Raw genomic sequence first — 26,174 nt, 5'->3', positions numbered from 1 at the left:
TTTTCTCAATTTCTCTATCTTTGGTCAGTGCTTCCAGCGACGTAAGCACAAATCTATGATCATATGGCAGTTCTCTTCTTATTGGCTGATCAACACCTGCAACACATGGAGCAAGTTCACAAATCTAGGGGAGGAGTGATGACGATGACGCATGCGTGCTATCTCGACGAGACCCTCTCTGGAGTGATGTGTGTGGGGTATGTTATGTGTGCCGCTCAGCGGTTGTGATGGTTTCTGGCCGGTTCTCCATAATTAACTAGCAATCTGGTTTTTGCTCCGTTTTCCCCAATTAAGTGAGCAACTCTTTTCTTAATGAATGCAAGATAACTGCCATTTCGAAGAAAAAAATCTCTGGTTATGTACCCAAGTTACCTGCATGATCTTGATTTGCATCAACATGTGCATCTTCCTCTTCTTCTTTTTGACAAATGTCTCTTCCTCTTCTTGATTTAACTCATGATCATGATCTTCATTTGCATCAACATGTGCATCCTCTTCTTGATTTAACTCATGATCATGATATGCATCCTCCTCAGCAGAAGAGCGCGGTCGCTAGAGCAGCGCCTGCCTACGTGGATCTATCGCACTGGATCGTGGCCTGCCTGCTCGCCGGCGCCTGGATCTGTCACGCTGGATCACGGCCTGAAGCACAGCAGCCCGGTAGGGAGGCAGAGGCGTCGTGCTATGGGGAGGCAGAGCTGGGGGAGGCGGAGGGTGCGGCCTAAGAACTTTTTGAAATCTGGAGGGTCTGAATGTAAAATTAATTTTGTGTACTAATTTTTGTCTGTTGGCGACAAGTAATTTGGTACGGACGGAGTAAAATATGGGTCAAACATAGCGTTAGCATATTTGAGCAAGTAGGAGTAGGCAAAATGGCCCAAATGCTCATCTATTAATTTTGACTTATAGTGTATATAAACTTCCAGAAACACTCAAAGCTTACATACACTACCTGCTACTAACAGAAAAAGAAGTCTAGAAAAGACACCCACCATGGATTTTTTTCCCCTCCAGGTCATTTCTCTATCTAGACAGAATGTGAAAAATACTCCAAAATTACGAGAAGGCAAACGGTAAAAGAGACCAAAACTAGACCAACACTAGGTTATTGACATTGATCTGACTATCTGTATATTGCTAAAGTTGCATTGCAGCTAGCTGAACTTGGCTTCAATTTAGACAGAAGATTGCTGGTTGCAATGGACTATGAGATATGCTCTTCGACACGACTTCATCATGCCTCCTCGGACGGAGAAAGTATCTCCGATTCTTCTGGTGAACCAACCTCCTCTGATACATCTGCAAGTGCCTCGAGCATGTTCAAAACATCATTAGTATCGTCCAAATAATACTTGGCCTTGCTTGGTTTCTGGCCGACTGTGCAGGCATAGAGCGAGGTTTGGGGATCAACAATGCTCCGCCTCATAATATCAGCTATTCCTTCAAACATATCCTCATCTGATCGATCATCACCTATGCAGAGGACAAAATCTGCTTGTCTTTTATTCTCTGTCAGCATCGATAGGATCTTCTCCGCGACAAATCCCTTGCTGACACTCTGCAATCCAACAGAAGCATTTTATGAACTCTGGGAAGGCAGCAAGTAAATGGTTGCCAGACAAGAAATCAGTTTCCAGAAAGAATCCAGGATTTGTTTAATGAACTAGTATATTATTCACTGTCAATATATATAGGCCCCTCACAAGTTAGCATGCAAAATTCACTATCACAAGTGGAGGATCACAACACATAAAGATGAGACATTAGATTCTATATTATTGTGGCCTAGAAATCACGGTAGATAATATTGCGCTGAAAATCAGCATCTACTGACAAATAATGGCTTGCTCATCTCCACAATACTAGATTCAGTATTTTGCTTCTGAGGGACTACAAAATACTAGATGTATGATGTATGGAGAAAAGTAGTACCTGAGGTTTAACCTCTACAATGTGTTGGCCACTCTTCACAGAGACTGGCTCATTGGCAAGAACACTCTCCAAATGATCTAACATTTCTTTTGCTTGTGCAGATCCAAAACCAGGGTCAGCATCTTGGTGGTGCCAGACCAAAGCACTCTCTTTGGTTTCGATATACGATCCATCAGTAGCTTCTGTATACAGGTTCATTACTGGCTCAGCCATTTGCATCCATCCAAACTCTGAGCACTGGTTATTTATTTGCCATTGCTCATCTCTGGTTCGCCTGACAAGGAATAGCTGTTGAGGTGAAACTTGCCATAGAACTGAATATTTCAATTCAAATTAACCCCATGAATACAAAGAGAATAACATTAAACAAGGCACAAACTGAAAATTAAGAACGTGTTAATTATATGCAGGATGAAGAACTGATTCCACTTGTCTCCCAGCTGTTATATAGTTCAACATTCACTGGTATTACTGTTTGACTGGGCTATGAGACTTGCACCTAATGGTTGCTGCTGAAATAATTTCTACCAACTGATGGTACTAAAAATCTTCCAATTTTTATCAGCATGTTGTATAGTTGCATATGCATACTGGTCTTACTTCACCCTAACCGAAAGAAAGTTTCCCTATCCAAGTTTAGCCCGATGAGGTTGACACATGAATGTTCATGCAATGGTAAGTACTCAGTAGATCCATTGACAGTAGGTTTCTCCCCCACTGTTTCCCGCACAAAATCCATCCATGGTAAATGCCTAACAGTACAAGTGCAAAGTGCAACCAAATAGATTCAAGAGACTTCATGGTAATCACAGCTCTATACAAGAAGCCTTCCCTTTTCTTAAGCACTTACGGAGTTACAGCTTCAATGCATGACTCATGGCTAACATGAGAACTACTAGGGTACAGCCTCTCATTTTGTGAACTCTTGAATTGGTCCACAAACATATACTGCTTTTTTCTACTGTAATTTCATCCTCATTTAAGTAAAGTCAATATATTAGTCATGGTCTTAGTATTTGTAGGCTCCCCTACTGGTGATCTGGATGATGTTGATGTGGCAATATCTGATATACATTCAGAACCAACATTCAAATTTATAATTGATGATGCATGTTGTTACTTTTACCCAAGGAATGGGTCTACATGGAATGATGTATTGATATCTGCTGTCCCCAGAAAACCAATGGAAGTATGATCCTGTACCCCACAACATAAGATCTGAGAAATTAAATGGTTGTTCAAATGATCGTTCTATGATCACCACGTCATATGCCATAATATTGTTAATACTTACATAAAACACAGAACTCTATTTTTTCATATATTTTTTCTGAGTGTCTGAAATATAGTTGATTTTGCATTTGTTTATACTTGAAGCCGGAAACAAGTACCAGTGAAAGTATCAGAAGGCGCAAAGGCAATGCAAGACATGTTAAAAAAAGTAATAATCGTAATTGAAAATTCAAGAAAATTAAGTGAGAGCATACCTCATAAAGTAACCATGTTCAGCCGCAATGCCAAGCTCAGGGCAAGAGTTGAACCACTTCTCAAGGCTACTCCTACCTCTTCCACTTACAATGAAAACAACATTCTTCTTATCAGCACACAGAGCATTCATGATGTTAACAACAGTCTCATTTGGAGTTCGATTGATCGTAGTTTGTGGTACTAGAGTTCCATCATAGTCCAGAAGTATAACCCTGCTGTTCGACTTCTTGTAATCAGCAACAATAGAATCCACAGTAAGCTTTTTGAAGTTGCGGTCTAGAGCAACCACTCTAAATCCAAATCCAAGTCCAATACCCCAGCACCTCCTCCTAAAATGGTCCCTGCAGCTTCTCTCCAGATCATGAATATAGCTCTTAGACCAATAGGCAACATCATGTGTGCTGACATATCGATAATGCTTCTCATGGCGCAATTGGTTTTCATTCTCTGACAAAGCAATGGACTCGTTCATTGCCTCTGCTGTTGTATCAATGTTCCAAGGGTTCACCCGGATTGCTCCACTCAATGATGGCGAGCAACCTATGAATTCTGACACGACTAGCATACTCTTCCTCTTTGGTGCATCACCACCATCCAAACCAGGAATCCCCTGTCTACACACAATGTACTCATATGGTGTGAGGTTCATCCCATCCCTCACTGCAGTAACAACGACGCACTCAGCCACAGTGTAATATGCCATCCTTTCCACACTCGACAAAGTCCTATTAACAAGCTCCACGGGACTATACCCCGACCGCCCAAACTGTTCATTAATCCTCGTGCAACTTTCCTCGATCTCAGCCTTTAATCCTTGCACGTCCTTACCACTACCACCCCTTGGGTTTGCAATCTGCACTAGCACTGCTCGGCCCTGCCATTTTGGGTGTGTCTTGAGCATATGCTCAAACGCAAGAATCTTCAGGTTAATCCCCTTGAATATGTCCAGATCATCCACACCAAGCAAGACAGTCTTCCCGTTAAACTGCTTCCGTAGCTCTGCAACACGCGACTCCAGATCAGGAAGCTGGAGCTGCGATTTAAGCTGCATCATGTTAATCCCAACAGGCATGATCTTTATCCCCACAGTGCGGCCAAAGTAATCGAGCCCAATGTAGCCTCTCTTGGATTGGTACTCGATTCCGAGCATGCGGCTGCAGCAAGAGAGGAAATGGCGGGCGTAATCAAAGGTATGGAAGCCAATGAGATCACAGTTGAGCAAGGATTTGAGGATCTCGTCACGGACGGGCAGGCTACGGTAGAGCTCCGATGATGGGAAGGGGCTGTGCAGGAAGAACCCGATGCGGAGGCGGTTGAATCGGCGGCGCAGGAAAGAGGGGAGCGCCAGGAGGTGGTAATCGTGGATCCAGATGTAGTCGTCCTCGGGGTTGAGGACCTCGATGACGCGCTGCGAGAAGAGTTTGTTGGCAAGGACGTAGGCCTCCCAGTTGGAGCGGTCGAAGCGGCCACCATGATCGGAGGTGAAGGGGAGCATGTAGTGGAAGAGCGGCCAGAGGGTCTGCTTGCAGAAGCCGTGGTAGAAGCGGTCGGAGAGGTCCTTGGGGAGGAAGGCCGGGACGCAGCGGAACCTGTCGAGGAGCGCCTGCGCGACGTCTTCCTGCTCGGCGGCTGGCACGTCGGCGCGGAGGGAGCCGACGTAGAGGACCTCCATGTCCTCGGGGAGGCCGTCGCGGAGGTGGAGCAGGAGCGAGTCCTCGTCCCAGCAGAATGTCCAGCCGCGGCCGTCAGGTCGGCGCTCGCAGCGCACGGGGAGCGTATTGGCGACAACGATGATGCGGTCGTTGGCGAGCGACGACTGCACGTCCGAAGCTACGCTCCCCGCGCGCTCCTCGTCGAGCTCCGCCAGCGTGCCCGGCGTCGTCAACGTCCTCTGCATCCGCCTCGGACGCGGCGGCCGCCCGCCGCCACCCCCGCTGGAGCCCCCGTAGTCGAGCGCCGAGAGATTCCCATTGGCGAGATCGAGCAGGTTGGTGTAGGATCGCGAGAACATGGTGGCGAGACGATCGAAGCCCGCTCGTTCGTGCCCTCTCCGCCTCGATCGAATAGCTGGATCGATCCAATCCAATCTAGTTGGCCTCAGACCCGATCCTCCCGATGCTCCTCCCCCGCCTGAGCCCTACGACTAGGAGCGGCGCCGGAAGATGCGGCGTGCAGGAGGTGACGAGGGGGGAGAGCCCAGGGAGGAGGGCACGGGGGAGGTGCGTGCGACACGCAGCTCTGAAACGGGGCAGATATTTTATTCGCAAAAGGAGAGGCAAGTCCGTTCCATCTGGGCCGCGCAGAGACTGATCGGACGGACGGTGTTCACGAGGCGACGTGGAAGGCCTACACCAGCAGCTGCGCACATGCGGGAATGCCTACCAGGGAGGCCTAGACCTCTCACTGGGCCATGGGGCCAACCAAGATGGAACGAATGGCTCGAGCATCCAGCCGGTTGGGGGGCTGCGGGAGGAAGGAGGCACGCCTGACGCGGACAAAAGCTGAAACAGAGTGAAGTCTGAAATAAACCTTAAACTCGTACGCCTCGTTGGAATTAAATCTTCATCTTTGAATTTCTGAAATCGATACCCTGTACTCTTTGATCCTGATCAATTCTAACCCTAACCCCGTTTGGCGCACCAGGAAGAGGTCGTTCCCGACCAGGATCATAGGATATTCTCACTGACATCTCGACCCCACCTGTCATTTTCATGTTCCTCCTTAGATCTTGTTTAGTTTTATGCTAGCTTAAAGAGAAAATGCAAATCTTTGGAGCGAAGGTACTGCGATTTTGCTACGGTATACAGAGTTAACCGGGACCTACCTAGACCTATAAATCGTTAAATAAATAAAAGGATTCTCATGGCGCGTGCTTTCTAAGCTCAAATCCTGAAGGCCTACAAGGGAGAGTCAAACTACAAACACAGGAAGAGGCCACTTTGCCTTCGGCTAGCAGGGGATGGAATGGAACCCAGCCCCGTCGCCTCTGTGCCCGGTGAGCACCCTCACCTGTCTGCCCAGGGCGCGCCTACATGGCATACCGCATTGACCCGTACACGGCTGTACTATATAGTTTTGCCCGTTGTTTGCCACGGTCCCGCCGGCCTTCGCGGAGTCCGAGCAGGTGCCAGGACGGGGAGAACGCAGCGTTCCGTCTCGCGCACCTCCTGTCACTTGCGTCGACGCTATCTAGGTGGCCTTCCGCGGCCGGCAACCTCGCCGAGGCACACACGGTGCTAGCGCCGGTGATCTCCACGGCCACCGGGATCGGCCGCGTCACCAGCAGCTTCATCATCATGCTATCCCGGCGCCTCATGCCGACTTCCCCGTGCCTCGTCGGTTGCGGCGTAGCACGCCGGCGAGCTCTACAGCCCGCTCCACTACGAGGCCACGATGGAAGCGTTCAGAGGCTGCACCCGCGTACAGCTTGTGGAGTGAACCAGTACGGGCTGGTCGGAGATGGGGAAGGGTTCATGGAGGCAAGGGCAAGAAGCGACGGGATTCATGGAGAGGGTAGTACTGCGAGGGGTATTTTTCTGGAATAAAACCAGTACGGGCTATGGAAGATAGATATGACAAGTGGGACCACATAGTCATTGGGAGCAAAGAGTTATCCTGGTAAGGATTAGCTTTTTCCTGGTGCACCAAACTGATGTACATTGGTATTAGGGTTGAGTTTGATCAGGATCAAAGAGGACAGGGTGTCGATTTCAGGGATTGAAAGGTGAGGGTTTGATTCCGACGAGACGTACGAGTTCAAGGTTTATTTCAGACTTCACTCTAGGACTAGGCGATAATGGCCGTGGGCCCGTGTTTGCATAAGCCCACGTACTCCATGTGTTTTTTAACGCAATATGATTGAGACTAGTGGATGGGGCGTGCCCTGGACGCGCCTCTTGAGGGGTGAGTTTGCACATCAATCTAGTTGTTTTAGTTGTCAACGTTTATGTGTAGTCCATATGAGCGCCAGTTGCTAAAAAAATACATTTAATAGAGATGCAGCCGTACAGTGTTCAGTCATAATGCAAGATATGTACATGGAAGTGCTGGTCAACTCATATGACAATTGTTGAAAACTGCAGCAACAGAGTGTTCCCCTCATAAAGAAGAGTAAACTAATAGGTCTGTCATGGATGGCTGATCAGATACACAGCCATCCTTCCCTCTAGTCAACACAGGCATATAAAAAAATAGAAAAGGAGGATTATCCTCGGCCTCTGCATCAGAATGATGCATGCAGCCCTAGGCATATCAGATTGCATGCAAAGAAAAAACTAACGGAGGTAATAACTGGTTACAACGGACTGAAATAAACAACCATGAACATAACAAAAATGCAGACGCCTAAAAACTAATTTACCAATAAATCCGATCTATTTGATCTAAAACAGGAAGAGTGGATAATGAAAAGAGCAAGATAATCCGTCATGGATCTTCCTAAAGGTCTTGCGCAGACGGTACAACACATAGATTAGCAAGGCCTTCTTGTTCCCAACAACATCCATCTAGATTATCTACTTACATTGCAGTGTTGATGTACATGTCCTTGAGGTCATCCCTGAGCTCCTGATTGCCTTTCTTCACGTGAAATAAAGCCTACAGATATATTAAGCAGCACAAGCATGTCAAACCTTGACAAACCAAAATGAAAGAGTATTTCTAGATACAGAAACGAAACACATGAATGGCACAAAGCCAACGACAAGAGGGACGCAAGATAGAAGCTCACCTGCGCGACGCTAACCTCGAATTTGGAGGGCTTGACGCCCTTGTTCTTCCAGATCTTCTTCCTGGCGGTGTACATCTTGATCAGTGTCGTTACATGAGATGAAATCAAACCTTTCTCTGCATCTTGAATCATATTGCAAATAGAAGTGCACACAATCTGGTAAACAAACTACATTCCTATTTGGTTGTCCTTGCAAAAAATGATTGTTCTTTGATATGCATAAAACCGACAATTTTGTATGCCAAAATTTCTTTTGCAAACGGAAGGGTGATCCAATAGTACATTGAGGACTTAATGCCCAGCCATCTACAACACCCTCTGGATCAGACCAAAGAAGGTCCCACTTGGCACCATCATAAGGCACTTTCTGCTTGCGATCTATTATTCTGATCTGTTAGGTGCACATGATAATAGAATAACAGAAATTGAATGCATGAGCTACAATGCACAACCAATATATTTCTATTCACATTTGCAATTTGTCCACGTGTCATCTTATATGTTTTGTGCCCAATACAGCAAGTATGAATCCAAGCGACCCAGACAATACGTTCATAGCATCAAAACCTAAAAAAAGAAATGAGGTTTGGGGTTGGGGCCAAAGCAACTACCTGAACTCCCAAGAAATCTGCTACTAACCAAGGCTCTGACAGAAATGTGAGGCGACAATCAGCACCGAAGGTAGTTACCTAAAAAACAAATTAGGTAGTACACAAAAAATAGTCAATCAGGTGAATGTGAAGCAAAGAAAAACAAAGCTAAAATCCAAAAAAGAAACACCCAGCAAGGAGCCGAAATAGCCCAAGAAACAAAATCTGAAGATGCATTAGAGGCAAGAAGAAGAAAAAAAAAAGAATAAGACCTGAGCACGGGCAATCTATCATCCTTAAATCTTGGAGAAGAACTCCAAATTTTAACTAGAGGCCCTTTATGATCCTAAATAACTTACCGGGTGTCCGGGTCCATAGAAAATAGATAGCAAATTTATCCAAGTAGAAAAGAAACCTCACTTGAAGTATGACATTATAACAAACATGTGATGGGCAAATCATACGTAGTGTCATCTCTAGCATGCTTAATTCATCCTAGTAAACAGAGATGCCATCCTAGAATAAAGGAAAAACAAAACAACAAACTAATGTAATAACACGTCTAACAATCTAGAAATAGGGAGCAAGTAAAGGGAAATTACTGAAACATGGGGATGAGCTGATCACAGAGAGTATAACCCAAGGGGTAATAAATCAAAATAAATATCGAGAATATGTGGGAGGAAGTGGCAGCTCTACCTGGGCACGATATGGAGGAGGAGGCAGTGCTATCGACGGATGTTCATCACAGCAATCCCTTGGTGACATCACCGGCTGCACAACTCTGTGTTCCTGCAAGGAGGAGCACATACATAATGAGAGAGAGAGAGAGAGAGATGAGGCGGTGCCGGCGGCCCCGGCGACTCCTGGCCCCTTGCGCAGCTCCCCGGCAGCGCTACAACGACGCGAACGGCTTTCTCCCAGTGGCGCGGCCAGATCATGGAATAGGTGGAGGTGACGATGGTGACGAGGGCACTTCCAGTGGCCATCGTCTACGAGTACGCAGAGCCGCGGAGGTGTCGTGGAGGAAGAGGAGGCGACGCACGAAGGACTGGCGTGCGGCCGCGACGATGACGGCGAGGGAGCAGGGCTGTGGAGGCGTCCGGTTAGAAAGATGATGATGCGGAATCCAGGAAGCCATCTCCTTTGCCTACAGGTGGTCGTCGACGAGAGGACCGGAAGGAAAGAGGCAAGGGCAACAGGTGGCCTGATTCATGGCGGAAGGTTGGCTTCGTGGGGAAGGCAAGCAAAGAAATTTTACCCGGTAAAGGCGTTACCCCAGGACGCATTTTCTGCTCCCAATCGCTTCTTTTTCTTTACTTCAGCACAGTAAAACGGGACGTGGCTATCGCCAAGGTTCACCCTTGACACACACCTTAATGTGTTTAATCGTTCGAGCACACACTATTTTTTTCGCGAATACGTAAAGCATGCGTACCATTCCATTGATAAAAGAAAATTAGAACAAGCACAAAAATGTGATACAACACATGACACGGATTCGTAAAAAAAACACATGACACGGACACAAGAGACGTGAACATGATGATCTGAGTAGAGAAACAGGGGACGCTCGGCTCAAAATGAGAAAAACACAGCAAAACTCGCCATCCTGAGAAGTAGCCCAAACTGTCGGCGTCCTGGGAACGGGGGTCCCAGACTTGCCTACCTGCAGCCCACGGCGTGGCTCCACCAGCGGCCCTATACGGCTCATCCTCATCAGCGAACACTCAAGACCCTCGTGAGGGGCCAAGCCCCGCGAGACGGACGACGCAAGACCTCCTCGGGGACGGCCTCACCAGGCTGGCTCGCGAGGGGCGGAGAGATCAAGGCGAGGGGCACCTCGCGAGGTCCCTGTGACGCAAGCCATGACGACCAAGGTCAGGCGGGCGCCAGCGTGCGCAGTGTACTCGTTTCCTCTTTGGTGCGAAAGAGGCAAGCGCAGGCGAGGAGTCCTGAGGCATCAGGCAAAGATTTCCATATTGCTGCAACAAGACCAAGACCAGCAGGACGGCAGGACGGAGGTCACCATGGAGCCCAGGACGGCGTCACCACCAGAGCTGTGACGCCCCCGATTTGACCATACATTAATCATACACGCAAACATGTACGATCGAGATTAGGGACTCACGGGAAGATATCATAACACAACTCTAGACACAAATTAAAATAATACAAGCTTTATATTACAAACCCCAGGCCTCGAGGGCTCGAATACATAAGCTCGAATACACAAGAATCAGCGAAAGCAAAAATATCTGAGTATAGACATAAGGTTAAACAAGTTTGCCTTAAGAAGGCTAGCACAAATTGGGATACAGATCGAAAGAGGCGCAAGCCTCCTGCCTGAGATCCTCCTAAACTACTCCTGGTCGTCGTCAGCGGCCTGCACGTAGTAGTAGGCACCTCCCGAGTAGTAGCATTCGTCATCGACAGTGGCGTCTGACTCCTGGACTCCAACGCCTGGTCATAACAAACGGGTATAGAAAAGGGGAAAAGGGGGAACAAAACAACCGTGAGTACTCATCCAAAGTACTCGCAAGCAAGGAGCTATACTACATATGCATTGGTATCAATGAATGGGGGTAGTATACGTGGACTGAACTGCAGAATGCCGGAATAAGAGGGGGATAGCTAGTCCCGTCGAAGACTATGCTTCTGGCCGCCTCCATCTTGCAGCATGTAGAAGAGAGTAGATGGTAAGTTCACCAAGTAACATCGCATAGCGTAATCCTATCCGGTGATCCTCCCCTTGTCGTCCTATAAGAGAGCGATCACCGGTTATATCTGGCACTTGGAAGGGTGTGTTTTATTAAGTATCCGGCTCTAGTTGTCATAAGGTCATGGTACAACTCTGGATCGTCCTTTTACCGAGGGACACGTCTATTCGAAAAGATCAACTTCCCTATAGGGGTGCACCACATTTCCCAACACACTCAACCCCCTTTGGCCGGACACACTTTCCTAGGTCATGCCCGGCCTCGGAAGATCAACATGTCGCAGCCCCACCTAGGCACAACAGAGAGGTCAGCACGCCGGTCTAAATCCTATGGCGCAGGGGTCTGGGCCCATCGCCCATTTCACACCTGCACGTTGCGAACACGGCCGGCGAGCAGACCTAGCCTCCCTTATACAAGAGCAGGCGTTCCAGTCTAACCCGGCGCGCGCTGCTCAGTTGCTGACATCATGAAGGCTTTGGCTGATACCACGATGTCGAGTGCCCATAACTGTTCCCGCGTAGTTGGTTAGTGCGTATAGGCCAGTGGCCAGACTCAGATCAAATACCCAAATCTCGTTAAGCGTGTTATTTTGAAATAACCACGGATGCCGACCAGGGCCACGCCCATCTCTCTCCTAGGTGGTCTCAACCTACCCTGTCGCTCCGCCACAAAGATCCACTCAGAGGGCCGTCCGGACAAACGTCCTTTCAGACCCAATCCGTGAATCACTCGTGGGTACTCTACGAGCCGACCCGACTTTAGTCACCACAAGTAACATATAATATGTATAAGTATATACCCGTGATCACCTCCCGAGTGATCACGGCTCGATAGTATAGCATGGCAGACAGACAAGAATGTAGGGCCACTGATGATAAACTAGCATCCTATACTAAACATTTAGGATTGCAGGTAAGGTATCAATGACTGTAGCAACAAAGACAGGCTAAGCATCATGATAGGATTAACGGAAAGCAGTAACATGCTACTCTAATGCAAGTAGTAGAGAGAAGAATAGGCGATATCTGGTGATCAAGGGGGGCTTACCTGGTTGCTCTGGCAAGAAGGAGGGGTCATCGTCGATGTAGTCGAACACAGGGGTACCGACAGCGGTCTCGGGGTTTACCGGAAAGAAGTAACAAAGGGGAACACAATAAATAATAGAGCAATCAAAGCATCACAAGGTGTAACATGGCATTACGCGGTGCTAGAGGTGATCTAATGCAGGGATATGTGATACCGGCGAAGGGGGGAAAACACCCGAGAAATTATTTTCGGTGTTTCGCGTCTTCAGACAGACGAACCGGAGGGAGAAAGTTGCATGTTCACTATGCTAGGAACATGTGGCGGACGAAAGGACTACGTATTTAGACGTCTCATCATTCTGAGCAACTTTTATATATAAAACTTTTTCATCCGAACTACGGATTTATTTTATATTAATTTTTAAAGATTTAATCATTTAAAAAAATATTAATTCGAATTTTGGCAGAAATACTATTATTACATAGTAGTGTGCCAGCCACAGTCAATGACATGTGAGGCCAGGGAGCTGGGTTGACCCAGTCAACATTTGACTTGTCAACATGTGAATAGTAGAAGTAGATCCCGCATGTCATAGGCTATACCTAAACAAATAAATAAATATTAACCTAATTAATGGGGTCCACATGTCATATGCTAGTAGGTAACCTAACTACTAATTAACCCTATATACTAATTGAACAGGGGGCCGGCCTCACATCTAGTGGATGTGTTGCTATGGCCAACACAGCACGCACGGGCGCATGGCAAAAATGGCCATGGCCAAGCACCAGCAGCAGCCATCGGACGAGCAGTAAATAGCAGGAGGTAGCAGGTAGTGGCATGAGCAGCAGAGCAGCAGCATCGCGTAGCAAGCAGCAGGAGTAGCGCGGCAGCACCAGTACGCGGCAAGCAGCAACAACACAGCAGCGACAGTTAGGAGCAACAACAAAGCATGCATCGGCACCGGCAGCGACGTTCGACGCAGCAGCAGGCACGGGGCTGCGCGGGCGCGCACGCACGCGCAGGGCGCGGCCGGCGCGTTGGCTGGGCGGGCGGTGGACGCAGAGTGCGGCGTGGGGCGGCCAGGGTCACGGGCGAGCACGCGCGGTGCGAGCTCCGGTCATAGCGGTCAAGCACGGGAACGGCCTCATCAGCGACAGATCGAGGCAGCGAAAGGGGGGATCCGGGAGAGGAGCTCACTGTGAGCGCGATGGCGAGGCCGGGGAGGCCAGGGGCGGTCTGTAGCAGAGGCAATGACGACATGGTGGTGTCGGCCATGGTGGAGAAGACCGGTGATGGCGACGTCTATGCGGCGCCTTGGCTTGATTCGGTCCCCGGGACGGACGAAGTCGACCGTGGCGGACCTCCTCGACGTGCTCCCGCACGCCGGAGACGCCGGTGGCCGCGTCAACGACCAAGAGGCAACGGTCACCACGGATCTTTCGAGCTCAGATTCGGGCAGTAGAGGAAGGGGGCGAAGGGGGAATGAAAGAGGGCAGTTTAGGGTTTCCAGAGGACGTATATATAGCCTTGGGGAGGCAACGTGGTGGCCATCCACGGGCATGGCGCCCTATGTGCGCCACAACCTCCTATCTCCTATACAGAGGAGGAGGACGAGGTGGAGGTGGGCTGGGCTCCCACTGTGCACTCGAAGTCCAGCAGTGCAGTGTAACACTGGCCCATTTCCAATTTCTATTCTGTTAGCAATTTTTCTCTCTTGCTTTCTATTTTAATTTAGAATTAAATGAGTTTTGTTAAATCTGAGACTTGTCACATAATTCAAGCACATTACTATTAGGTGCCACAAAAAGTTTGAGGTCATATAAAATGGTTTAAATATTTTTAGAAATCGAAAAAGGTCATGTACTGTGTTGTTGGTTCACTAAAATAATTTACAGGGGCAATTTGGAAGTCCAAATAATGTTGAACTAGTTTTTTTATAATTTCTTTGAGATTATTTGAAATACTATGCACTATTTTATTTGCAACTTTGAAAATCTAAATATTTGACTTGCATTCAAATTGGATTTGAATTTAATTATTTTTTTATCGAGAGGCAAATTGTCTTAGTAATTCTTGATGACAAGGCACCATTAGTTTGGGTTACCATAGCATGATTATCGCGGTGTTACAAATCTCCTCAACTACAAGAAATCTCGTCCCGAGATTTAGGAGGGGAGGGATTGGGTTATGAAAAATCTAACGGATCTTCTCGGTCTTGGTTGCTCTTCTCGAAGAGGTCGACCCATTATGTTGATGTCTTCATTTCTCTGCTTCAGGTCATCGTGATGAAGTCGGCGTTCTTTCTTTGGGAATTCCATTGTACTTACAAAAGAATAAAGGGTGGTTATTTCGGGAGAACGGACCTGCAAGGTTGACTATCTGGTAGCTAACGTCAGGGAATGTGGCGGAAAGTAACTCTCGAACTGAAAGTTAAGAAAATACCGAGAGCAAAGTAAGAAAGTACCATGAGATGTCTCAAGCGGGTAGGTAATCGTTCGAAAACTGAAACAAAGTGTAAAAGGGGGCCCAGAGCAATGGGAATAAGTTTGGTGTTTGATACCAGAATAGATCACTAGGCAGGTGGCCCGTGAATTACATACGAAGTCAAGCGCGAGGAATAACTTTGACAACAGGGTATATAGGAGAGTCAAGTTTCGCTCATGTGGGACTGTGGGTTATGGGCCCACCATGTGGGTTAAAAGTAGGAAGGGCGATGACGTATTGCACGATCATGTAAGCAAGGCATGTCAGAGGATAGTCTATCAGTTATGTCGGCGACAACATCGGTACCAAGGGCGAGGGACGAAGAGACCCATTTTCCTGCTCGTTGAACGAGGCGGGCCAATAGGCAAAGTTCTCGTCCATTGGTGCTTACCGGAATGTCATCAACAAAAGTAACAGGGTCTTACTGACAGAGTGGTACAATGAGGTGTTTACATACTGCTTATATAATATAGATCACAAGAAGGTTTAAACAAACCAATGGAAAGGAAAAGTGATTATTAGGTTTAAACAGAATAATGGAAAGGAAAATGTGTATACACACATATTTCGGGGGTATATCCTTCCCAAGGGCAAGCGGAGCATGGTATCCATGACATGATAGAAAGTAGAAACCCATTTAGGTAAAGGGGGAGGAATCTCATGATATTACCCATACAATGGTGTTAGGATAAATGATAAAGAAAATTTAGCATTGTGCTTCAAATGTTCTTATTGAAAATCGGAGTACCACAGACAAGCTTCGAGATAGCATTGAGATGGTCACTGGGTAAAGATCAGACTTTGGATACACAAAGGATCCACCAGGAACAACTTATAGAATAAGCCTTACAATTTCCTCATGGAAGAATGGATAACCTTGCTGAAAAGGAATCTATAACAATAGGGCCTCCGGTTAGGTGTGCTAGGCACGCCATCACCTTAATGGGTCCCGTAAAGATGTCGTAACTCCTGGAAATATGTTCCAACCATCATATCTGACCGAAATTCAGATCTGATTGGAGTCAGGATACCTCATACTCAGAATGCCCGAGAAGAAGAGGTGCAACACAATTGACGAGACGACATTATAGAATTATCGGGAAACAAACTATGGAAGCGAGTTCTGAAACAAGAGTTCATCATTTAACCAAGGAGAGGACGAGGAGGTGGCTGATGAACTCAGCGACAATTCATTGAGATTTTCAAAAGATGGATTTCCACACTTATGTGAACAAGGAGATAACATTTGTCAGATCAAATGATATAATGAGGTATGCTCGAGGAAAACATACACAATTAAACATTGGTTGAAAGGTGCACCCAAAATATGGGCTTAGGTAGCATGATCAATGTTAGAATGGTGATTCGATAACCAATGGTCTAAGAATAAAATATCGACCATTAACTTCAAAGCAATAAGTTTGCTAGAAGTTTTGAAGTCACACATCATAGTTCAATTATCGGTTTTCCAGTTAGAAACAACACGAGGACCAATGAATGAACGGATATGGTAAGAAGTATCTCCATATCAAGAATTCTTAAAATGTGGTGAAATTCTCACAATATTCTTGACATAGAAGATGGTAATACACCAAGGTAGAGCATAACCTAAGCTAGATAGCAAGGAAATCAAGGTACAACACAAAACATGAACAAGTTTGTGTTGGCGGAAGACAAGAATGTTGTTAATGATAACACAAATCATTAAGGGGCAAGGATGGTATTTCCCATCATGAATTCGATTGATATCCTGCAAGAGCTCAGAATGTTGATGATGATCACGACACAATTGTCAAGAGATTTCATGAAGATGTAATCGATCGGCGATGACATCAAGTCAAAGGAATGATGAAGCGAAAGGTTATTGGAACCACGGGTACGTCACTAACTCGGAATCAAGCTTGTTGTTCAAGGCAAAATGACATGACGAGGGAAGTCGACATAAGCTTAGCTTATTGTCAAAAGATGTGCTCCGGTAATAAGGAACATGTGGCACAGTTAAAATTTAGCACGATAATGATATAGTCAATCATGTTAGGAATGATGTGATGGAGCATTAACTTCTCAACAACAAAGTACTTGGAGTACTAAATCATAGTGTTGATTCGATTCACTAATCAGTGTTTTTGAGTGATGGACAATGCAGACCGGCGGAGTGACTAAAATGGTGAGAGTAATATTCTATCAAGAATTCATAGGAGATGGTGCAATGGCACGATATCCTCGAGATAACCGGGGCAGTACTCGAGGTAGATCATAATAGAGGTTGGGCAGGCGTATTCATCTATAGAAGACAAGTGCTTTAACTTGTCCGAGAAAGGGGATCAAAGATGGACAATCATGGTCGGAACCACGATTGCAAAGGATCAATTCACAGATACCATATGATATTTATCAAAGAAATAGTTATTATTACAAGAAGCTTCCATGATAAGATATACATCGTGTCCATGGGCATGAACACAAGGTTCAAGGTCGACTCCCACTTCTCCAATGCATGACCTTACATCCACTTCTCGTCCTGGAAGAAGTCGTATGGTAGAAAATTATCTAGTAAAACACTAGAAGGGTATGACTTGTGAAAACCTTCGGGTTCATACGGTTTTTAGGGAAGTATAGGTTCAACCCATCGGGGCATCTTAGGAGCATAAACCACAATTTCAAGAATAAATAACACAAACTCGATAGTAGAGCATGCTTGAAAAAGAAGATGATACAATTTACCAAAGGCATTATGTATTCGAGGAAAGGCTCACTGAAAGTGCGTTATATCGACTAGAGGGGGGTGAATAGGCGATTTTTATGAAATTCTTCACTGAGGAATTTGCCGGTGAGGAAATTCCTTAGCGAAGAACTACTAGCAGCGGAATAAGTACTCAAGAGTAAACATGACAGAATACAAGCATGGTCATCATGATGAAATGAAGACAGGCACAGAGTACTGAAAGCATAATCACAAGATAACACAGGATGAAGACAAATAGACTGAAGAAATTGAACTAAGGAAATTGAGAAAGTCTTTAGTCAAAGTCTTCAAACACAGATATGAACAAACACACAACACAGTTATGAGGAAATGAAAGAGTTGAGTAAATAGAACCAGTAAGCTTGGTGAAGACAATGATTTGGTAGACCAGTTCCAACTGCTGTCTCAGTTGTACGTCTGGTTAGAGCGGCTGAGTATTTAAACTCGAGGACACACAGTCCCGGACACCCAGTCCTGAACACGCAGCTCAGGACACCCAGTCCTCACCGTATTCTCCTTGAGCTAAGGTCACACGGACCTCGCCCAATCACTCGTGATAAGTCTTCAGGAGACTTCCAAACCTTCACAAACTTGGTCACTCGGCGATCCACAATTCCTCTTGGATGCTCTAGACCATGACACCTAACCATCTGGAAGAAGCACAGTCTTCAAAGGTAACAAGCATCGGATCCACGCAGGATCAATCTCTTCAGTGATGCTCAATCACTTGGGGTTTGAAGGTGTTTGGGTTTGGGTTTTCGGTTTTTCCTCACTTGTTGATTTTCGCTCAAAGTCCTCGGAGGATGGGTTGCTCTCAAATGACAAGTGTCAGTTTCTCTCGGAGCAGCCAACCAACTAGTGGTTGTAGGGGGCGGCTATTTATAGCCTAGGGAGCAACCCAACATGATAAGACATAAATGCCCTTTAATGATATGACCGTTAGGTGGATAGATATTTTGGGACAGCTGGCGCATAGCACAGCAACGGTCAGAATTTTGAGTAGCAAAATCCTTAGGGCTATCATGTTCCTCGCTGTGTAGGCAATCCGCACTGGCGAATTCCTAACCCCTCAGTCAGAACAAATTCCTCAGAGACCAGAAGAACTCCGTCTCTATCACTGAAGAAATTGACTGAACTGTATGAGATTTCCAATGGCTTCACTCGAAGGGATTGGTAGGTGTAGGATTTTGAGTTGAGCATCACATGGAAATTTTTCCTTAGTATTTCCTCGACCCCCTTTAACAGTACAGTGTTTCCTATGACTCAAGAAAGATAAAATGAAACTACGAAAACAAAAGTCTTCACGCTTCATGTTCCTCGAACGAATACCAAGTCTTCAAGGTCACACCAATTTCTTCACTCTCAAAGTCTTCAGAAAGTCTTCAGAATACCAAAGTCTTCAGTCGAAGAACTTCATTTTTAGGGGTCGACTTTCTCTGTAAATATCAAACTCCTTATAGACTTATAGACTTGTATATACTCACAAACGCATTAGTCCCTTAACCTATAAGTCTTCAATACAGCAAAATCACTAAGGGGCACTAGATGCACTCACAATCTCCCCTTTTTTGGTGATTGATGACAATATAGGTTAAGTTTTCAACCGGGATAAACATATGAAGTGTAAGTACTGATATTGAGGAATTTGATTGCAAGATATAGAAGAACTCCCCCTGAAGATGTGCATAGTGAGGAATTTGCTTTTGAAGCAATGCACACTTGAAGAATTGAATCATGGAGATCTCCCCCTATATCTTGTAATTCATACATGCATTTGACATATAACAGTGAAGAATTTGAAATGCATGATGAAATATGGTGACTGATGTAATTCAGCATGCGTGCAATAATATTTAATGAGGAATAGGCATGCAGAAAAACGTCTCAAGAGTATTAGAGCACCATCGGGTTTAAGTTTACAACTCGATCCAATAAAGTTTCAGAAGAACGAGAGTTGTAACTTAACAAAAAATGCCCATATAGAAAGACCCGCTTGAAGACTAACTCAAAATTCTCCCCCTTTGTCATCAAATGACCAAAAGGATTGAATATGAGGATTAACGCCCCTGAAGAATATCAAGTTGATGAAGGAGCGCCAGCGTTGTTGGGGTCGTTTGTTGTAGTAGGGCCTGCCGCAGTGTCGTCCAAGTCTTCATTTTCATCGGTGTCACGCGATGAAGAAAATGAGCTGACCACCAGAGAAGGAACCTTGACCTTCTTGAATTTCTTCGGTGGAGGTGCAGACCAGTCAAAATCTTCTTTGAGACCCATTTTCTTCAGATCATCTTCACCATACAGATGTGACAGGATGGCCTAGGTGCGACCGAAGACTTCATGGAGGTAGTAATGGTTTTTCTTCACTGTGTTGTGTGTAGCAGTCATGTTGTGAAGAAATGAACCAAACTGACGCTTAAATGCCTTCATCTATAACAGCTGGTGCCTTACCCTTTCCATCAACTGAAGAATAGGTCTGCTTGAGGACTTCAATTGGGGGCAAGTAGCTGAGGTGATTCTGGAAATCAGCTTTGTAGTTGAGTGAAGACCTTGTCCTGAGGACTCTCATAATCCAAGGTGCATAAGGCTTCAGCTCAAACGGAGACAGTGCAACATTTGCCAGAGTCCTCATGAAGAAATCGTGATAATTGACAGGAATGCCATGAACGATGTTGAATACCAGATTCTTCATGATGCCAACAATTTCCTCATCAGATGAGTCGTGGCCTTTGCTAGGACTCATTGTCCTCGTAAGAATACGATAGACAGTTCTGGGCACATAAAGCAATTCCTTCACGAGGAATTTGGTCCTTGGTGCTTGATCTGGCTTCAAAGGTTTCATCAGCACCTACATGTAGTGATTTGTAAGCTTAGGTTCACTGTAGATGCAACGAGCTTCTTCAAGGGGAGGACTGAGTGGTAAGGCACGAAGCAATTCAGAAGCTGGTGCAGTGTAGTGAGTGTTTTCAGACATCCAGTCCAGCACCCATGAATTCACATCTTCAGAATCTCTTGTGATGTGCAGCGTTGCATAGAATTGAAGAATCAGTTCTTCATTCCAATCGCAGATGTCAGAGCAAAAGTTTAGCAGTCCAGCATCGTGAAGAACACTGAGGACTGGTGCGAAGCACGGCAGAGATTTCATATCTACGTGAGGAATATGCTCATGGTAGAAGATTTTCTCTTTGTTGAACAACACCGCGGAATAGAAATTGGCTTGACTAGCAGTCCAGAAATGCCTCTTCCTAATGCGAGCAGAGTTATATGGGTTGTAATCTTTGAAGAATACGTGCTCGCCGAAGAAATCATCAGCCTTGAACTTTTGCTTGCGTGAGAATGGATCCTTTGGCTTGGGCAGAGGAGTGTCTGTGAGTTGCATCACGACCTCAGGAATCTCTATCGCAGGTTCTTCAGGCTGAGGAATTTCTGGTTCCTCCTCAGTGGCAGTCTGCGTCTTCAGTTGTTTAGCAGCAACATTTTCTTCAGCACTAGTGGCTGGAATTTCCTCATGCACAGATGAAGTGGGGTGAGTTTTTTCAGAGCCCATTTGAACAGTTGGTGCAGGCGACTGAGGTATTTGCTGCAGCGGTGTGAATATTGGAGAGTTTGGATGCCGACTTTCCCAGAATTCATCACTGATTACGGGTGTGGAGTAGCCAACGTCCACATCTTCATCTTCCATTTCTTCAATGCCAGCCTCTTCAGCTGTGAACTGAGGCATGGGCGAGGAGATGACAGGTGTTGAAGGGATCACATCCACTTCAATTTGTTCATCAATCTGCTCTGACGAAGCAGCAGAAGGAGTTTCTTCATCAGATCCGCTGGGGATCACATATTCTTCATCAAAAGGAACAAGGTCCTTTGATGGCCTGGTTGAGATGGGAACAACATCAATGGGATTTGCAAATGAACTTGTCATAGGCTTCATCTTCTTCGGAGCTGAAGAATCTGAAGTAGCTGATGCTTTCCTTTTCTTCACTGCAGCAGGCTATGCAGCCTTGGTCTTCTTCACATCTGATGCAGATGGAAGGATTGAAGTTGAAGTTGGCGTAGGAGCAGCTGAGGAATCTGGTTGATTTTCTTCATTTTCTTCAGACACACCACTAGTGGGTGCCCTGGCAATTTCTTCAGCGGCTGGAATGCAGTCATCAGCCCTAGAACTCACATTTTCTTCAGCAGCCTGATTGTCATCAGCGGTGCTGGCATTTTTTTCAGTAGGCTGAGTAGATGCTTCAGTCTGAGGAATTTCCTATTGCGTTGGGGCTATAACATTGGAGGTAAACTGTTCTGTTATCTCTACAAATCTGACTTTGGCTCCCAGCCAGTCAACATAATAGCGATCAAATTCATCACTCAGTTTCTTGATTTCTGATTGGAGAGTGACAAGTTCTTCAGGTGAAAGCTTCAGAACATTTTGCTTCAGAAAGATCTCTTTCTTGTACTGCGCTTTCTTCACTCTCCTCCCCTGTTCAAATTTCCATTTCTCTTCTTGTATGAAATGAATCAGCATGTGACTTTGACCAGGAGTCAGCTTGAAATCAGGCATGGGAGTGTTGGGGTCCTTGTGCCAAACATCAATGTATTCAAGGATCAACTTGGGATCCAAAAGCAGTGGCACATTTGTTCCCTTGGCTTTAGCGGCCCTGACTTGCATGTCTCTGATTATTTGAGGACTTGGTCGAGGACCGCATCCAGCAGTTGACTTTTTCTTCAGCAGTGAGGGGCCAGCTGAGGAACTTGGTGCAGCTGAGGAACTTGCTGAGACACCTGAGGCAATGGACATGCCTGTAGTCCTTTGGCATGAGGCGAGATGCACAGGTGCTGAGGACTTTGTTGGAACAACTGAGGACTTTGGCGGAGGAGCTGAGGACTTTTGAGGAACAGGAGGAGCATGAGGAATTGGCCGTGAGGGCTTTGAGGATTCTGGCCGTGAGGGCATTGCTGAGGAACTTGGCCTTGAGGGCACTGTTGGTGAAGCACTTGGCTTGCGCGCAGGCTTCTTCGGCTTGACAGCAGAGGCCTCAGCAGAGGCAGCAGCAGCAGCAGAGTCTTCATTGAATTTCCTCACTACTTCTCTGGCTTGCTTAGCCAACTTGGCTTGGCGCTTGGCCCATTCATCAGGATAGTCCTCACCGCGCTTGAGGCTGGTGGGATCTGCTATTTGGCAGGTGCCAATGGAGCTCTTGGGCATGGAGGATTGAGTGCGATTTCTTCATGTACTTCGGAGTTACATACCTGTACTCCCTCCATTCTCTTGCCCATCTCCTTTCTATTTTCTGAATGCGCACATTGCGCTGATTTTTATCTTCCTCAGCAGGTGTGCAGTACCCTGCATAGATGTCATCAGGGATCTCAAAGGCAGTCATAACCTCAGACTTCTTTCCTCCTTTCTGTGGCCTTTTACCATCAGCCATTTTCTTCAGTTGAGGAATTTGAACAATCAAATTCTCTGAAGAAATATGCAACTTTTCTTCGAGGAATGCTGCAAATGAGTTAAGTTGATGAGAACCTAATGATTCAGCAGCTGACATGAGCACCTGTGAACAGAGTATAGTTGCGAGGAATTTGGAGAGGTCATATGCGTTCTCAGAAGGTTTTTCAAAAAGAACAAGTTTGAGGAATTTGACCAGATGAGTCTTGAAGAATTTCACTAAGCGTTCTTTGTCTTAGGTTCCAGAGTTGTATAGGTCGAAGATCCACACAATTGAGGAATCTTGAAGAAAAATGATGCTTAGAGAAACGAATCAAGAACAGATGACTTGTGAGGTGTTTTAGTGTGTGAAGATATGAAGAAAAACACCTTTGAAGGTTTCGTAGATAATCATTCTAATCAAGGAGGGTAGTAAAAGTAACTTTTAATTACCCTGAACGAAGAACACGACGAACTGGAGTGAGGAGATGTGAAGTTCGTCTGTGCAGATCTTCCACGCCCTAACTTGGCGGAGGAAGACGGCTACGGCGGCGGCGGAGTGAAGATTTCCGCGGTCGGCGCGAGTACGTCGGCGACGAGGTCGAGGCAGTGAAGCTCTCCTCACCAGCGGTGATGAAGTAGCGGCGGCGCTAGAGTTTGAGAAGCTCGAGCTGGAGAGAGATCGAGCGGAGTAAAAGAAGTGAGGAAGGGAAGGAGGGGTATTTATAGCCACGGTGAAAAACTGTTCGGACAAAGAAATTGGACGAATGTGCCCCTGACCCTTCTCATTCGCTTGACATGTGTCACCCACGTAGTGAGAAGTGGAGATCGTGTTAGATCGTTGGTGAGTGGATAAGTATATCGTGGGATGCGGAACGGTTTGAGCGGCAAAGCCGAAAATTTAGATAAGATAGGTTTTAAAGTTCCGTTCGCATTGACAAAGACACAGTGAAGATTTTGAACGAGTTTCAAATAGAACGCACATGAAGAATTTGTGAATAGATTGGGTTGAGTATAGCATAGAGGGGAAGGGTCCGATCACATTCACTTAGCAGAAAAACCAACTTGAAGAATTAACAATAAGTGAATGCTGTAGAGGACATAACTTTTGGTGAAGAAAAACGACGGAAGCAGTGAAGATAATGCAAAGTTGAAGAATATGAACAATTGAGGAATTTCAACTTTTGGTGCTAGCATCACCCACCATATAAGAATGATGATTTCAGACACCGCGTACAATTATCGTAGGGTTCTGAGAATCAAATTCTTCGTTAATTTCTTCACACTAAGAGTGTTATTCTTCATTGATTTGAAGAAAAATGTTTCTTCATGTGTTGCACATCTAAGTCATCAATTTTGCATAAGTGTTAGGATGAGTGTCCTTTTCAAAGAACATTCGAAGGTTCTAGGATATTTAGCTCACACCGCAACTTGCTAAATATCTTCTCATCCAAGGGCTTTGTGAAGATATCGGCTAGCTGTTCTTCAGTCTTCACATGCTCAATAGAAATGTCGCCCTTCAACACATGATCACGAAGAAAATGATGACGAATCTGAATGTGCTTTGTCTTCGAGTGCTGAACTGGGTTGTGAGCAATCTTGATGGCACTCTCATTGTCACAGTAGAGAGGCACATTCTTCACGTTGACGCCGTAGTCCTTGAGAGATTGCTTCATCCATAGCAATTAAGCACAGCAAGAACCAGCGGCAATATACTCAGCTTCAGCAGTAGATAGTGATACGCAGTTCTGTTTCTTCGAGGACCAACAGACCAAAGATCGTCCAAGGAAATGACATGTACTAGATGTTGATTTGTGGTCCACAAGATCACCAGCATAGTCAGAGCCAGAATATCCAACGAGATCAAAAGCCGAGCCCTTGGGGTACTGACGGTGTCCTGGACTAGGGGGTACTCACCACGTCGTCTCCCTATCTGTTAGATTGGGCCGAGGACCCCCATGGCCGTATACTCATGGGCCAGTTTGGACAACTGGCACATACATGGAAGATTCCACAAGACTTGGCGATCAAGACCAGGACTCCTCCCCACCGGCGTATTCGGCTAGGACTCTTGTTATCCTAGGCCTCTGGTGCATTATATAAACGGAGGCCAGGCTAGTCGATAGATCATATACATACAATCATACCATAGGCTAGCTTCTAGGGTTTAGCCTCTCCGATCTCGTGGTAGATCAACTCTTGTAATACTCATATCATCAAGAATAAATCAAGCAGGACGTAGGGTTTTACCTCCATCAAGAGGGCCCGAACCTGTGTAAAACATCGTGTCCCCTGCCTCCTGTTACTATCTGCCTTAGACGCACAGTTCGGGACCCCCTACCCGAGATCCGCCGGTTTTGACACCGACATTGGTGCTTTCATTGAGAGTTCCGCTGTGTGATCGGCAAAAGGATCGATGGCTCGTCTGCAGGTCAACTGCGATGCCGACATCTTCGTCTCCGGCTCGACTGGTCACCTTGGCTGGACCGAGGACTATACTCCATCTCCGATCATCATGTTCGGATGAGGGCCTTCTTTAACATCAACTCCGATCTCTATCAAGATCATGGAGGAATCATCCATGGAGCTCGAGGGCTCAATGTCAACATTGCCCTCGGGCGACCGTGCTGTTTTTCCGAACAGCAAACTTGTATCCGCTGCCACCATCTCTTAGAGCATCTCCTTGACGATCCCTTTGGTGGAATTGTGCGGAATTGAGTCTACAACAACCATGCAAAATTTCGTCGAGTTCCGATGGAGGAATCTCAGGCAATCTACGATATACCGGAGCCCTGTCAAATCTGGACGGAAATCTAGACGAGTTTAGAGCGTGGTCTCCTGAGCCCAGCTCGGAGGTCCTTTGGAAGATCCAACCATTCATCTACTGCAGAATTCCCATATCTACCACCCCTCCAAATTGCAGCTCGATCCAACGGTTCAAACTCCGGGAACCTTCCGATGAGTGGACCAATGCTCGGACCTTTTTCTGCGCGAATACGGATCCGACCCGAATTCATGTTTCCTTATGAACGTGATATTCGACAACCTTTTT

General features: G+C 46.1%; 1 protein-coding gene across 1 annotated transcript; it reads right to left on the bottom strand.

Moving 5' to 3' along the window:
• Positions 1-864: 864 nt before the first annotated feature.
• LOC123102876 (probable alpha,alpha-trehalose-phosphate synthase [UDP-forming] 7) lies at positions 865-5,656 on the bottom strand. The gene is made up of 3 exons (XM_044524335.1): positions 3,420-5,656; positions 1,933-2,206; positions 865-1,558 (listed from the first exon to the last, which is right to left on the bottom strand). The coding sequence occupies exons 1-3, from the start codon at positions 5,429-5,431 to the stop codon at positions 1,235-1,237; spliced, it is 2,610 nt and encodes an 869-aa protein (XP_044380270.1). The 5' UTR covers positions 5,432-5,656; the 3' UTR covers positions 865-1,234.
• Positions 5,657-26,174: the final 20,518 nt, after the last annotated feature.

This window comes from Triticum aestivum, chromosome 5A (genome assembly GCF_018294505.1).
Source record: "Triticum aestivum cultivar Chinese Spring chromosome 5A, IWGSC CS RefSeq v2.1, whole genome shotgun sequence".
In the NCBI taxonomy this organism is placed as follows: Eukaryota; Viridiplantae; Streptophyta; class Magnoliopsida; order Poales; family Poaceae; genus Triticum; species Triticum aestivum.
Note: the sequence above shows the minus strand (reverse complement) of the source record. Positions and strands in the feature narration are given on the sequence as shown.

What these genes read in the sequence shown, in the direction of transcription:
- LOC123102876 (XM_044524335.1), bottom strand. Translation starts at nt 5,431, where the DNA reads ATGTTCTCGCGATCCTACACCAACCTGCTCGATCTCGCCAATGGGAAT. An exon ending in GAACATGGTTACTTTATGAG is followed by an intron (nt 2,207 to 3,419) that starts GTATGCTCTCAC and finishes ATTCCTTGTCAG; the next exon opens with GCGAACCAGAGATGAGCAAT. An exon ending in TTGTAGAGGTTAAACCTCAG is followed by an intron (nt 1,559 to 1,932) that starts GTACTACTTTTC and finishes GTTGGATTGCAG; the next exon opens with AGTGTCAGCAAGGGATTTGT.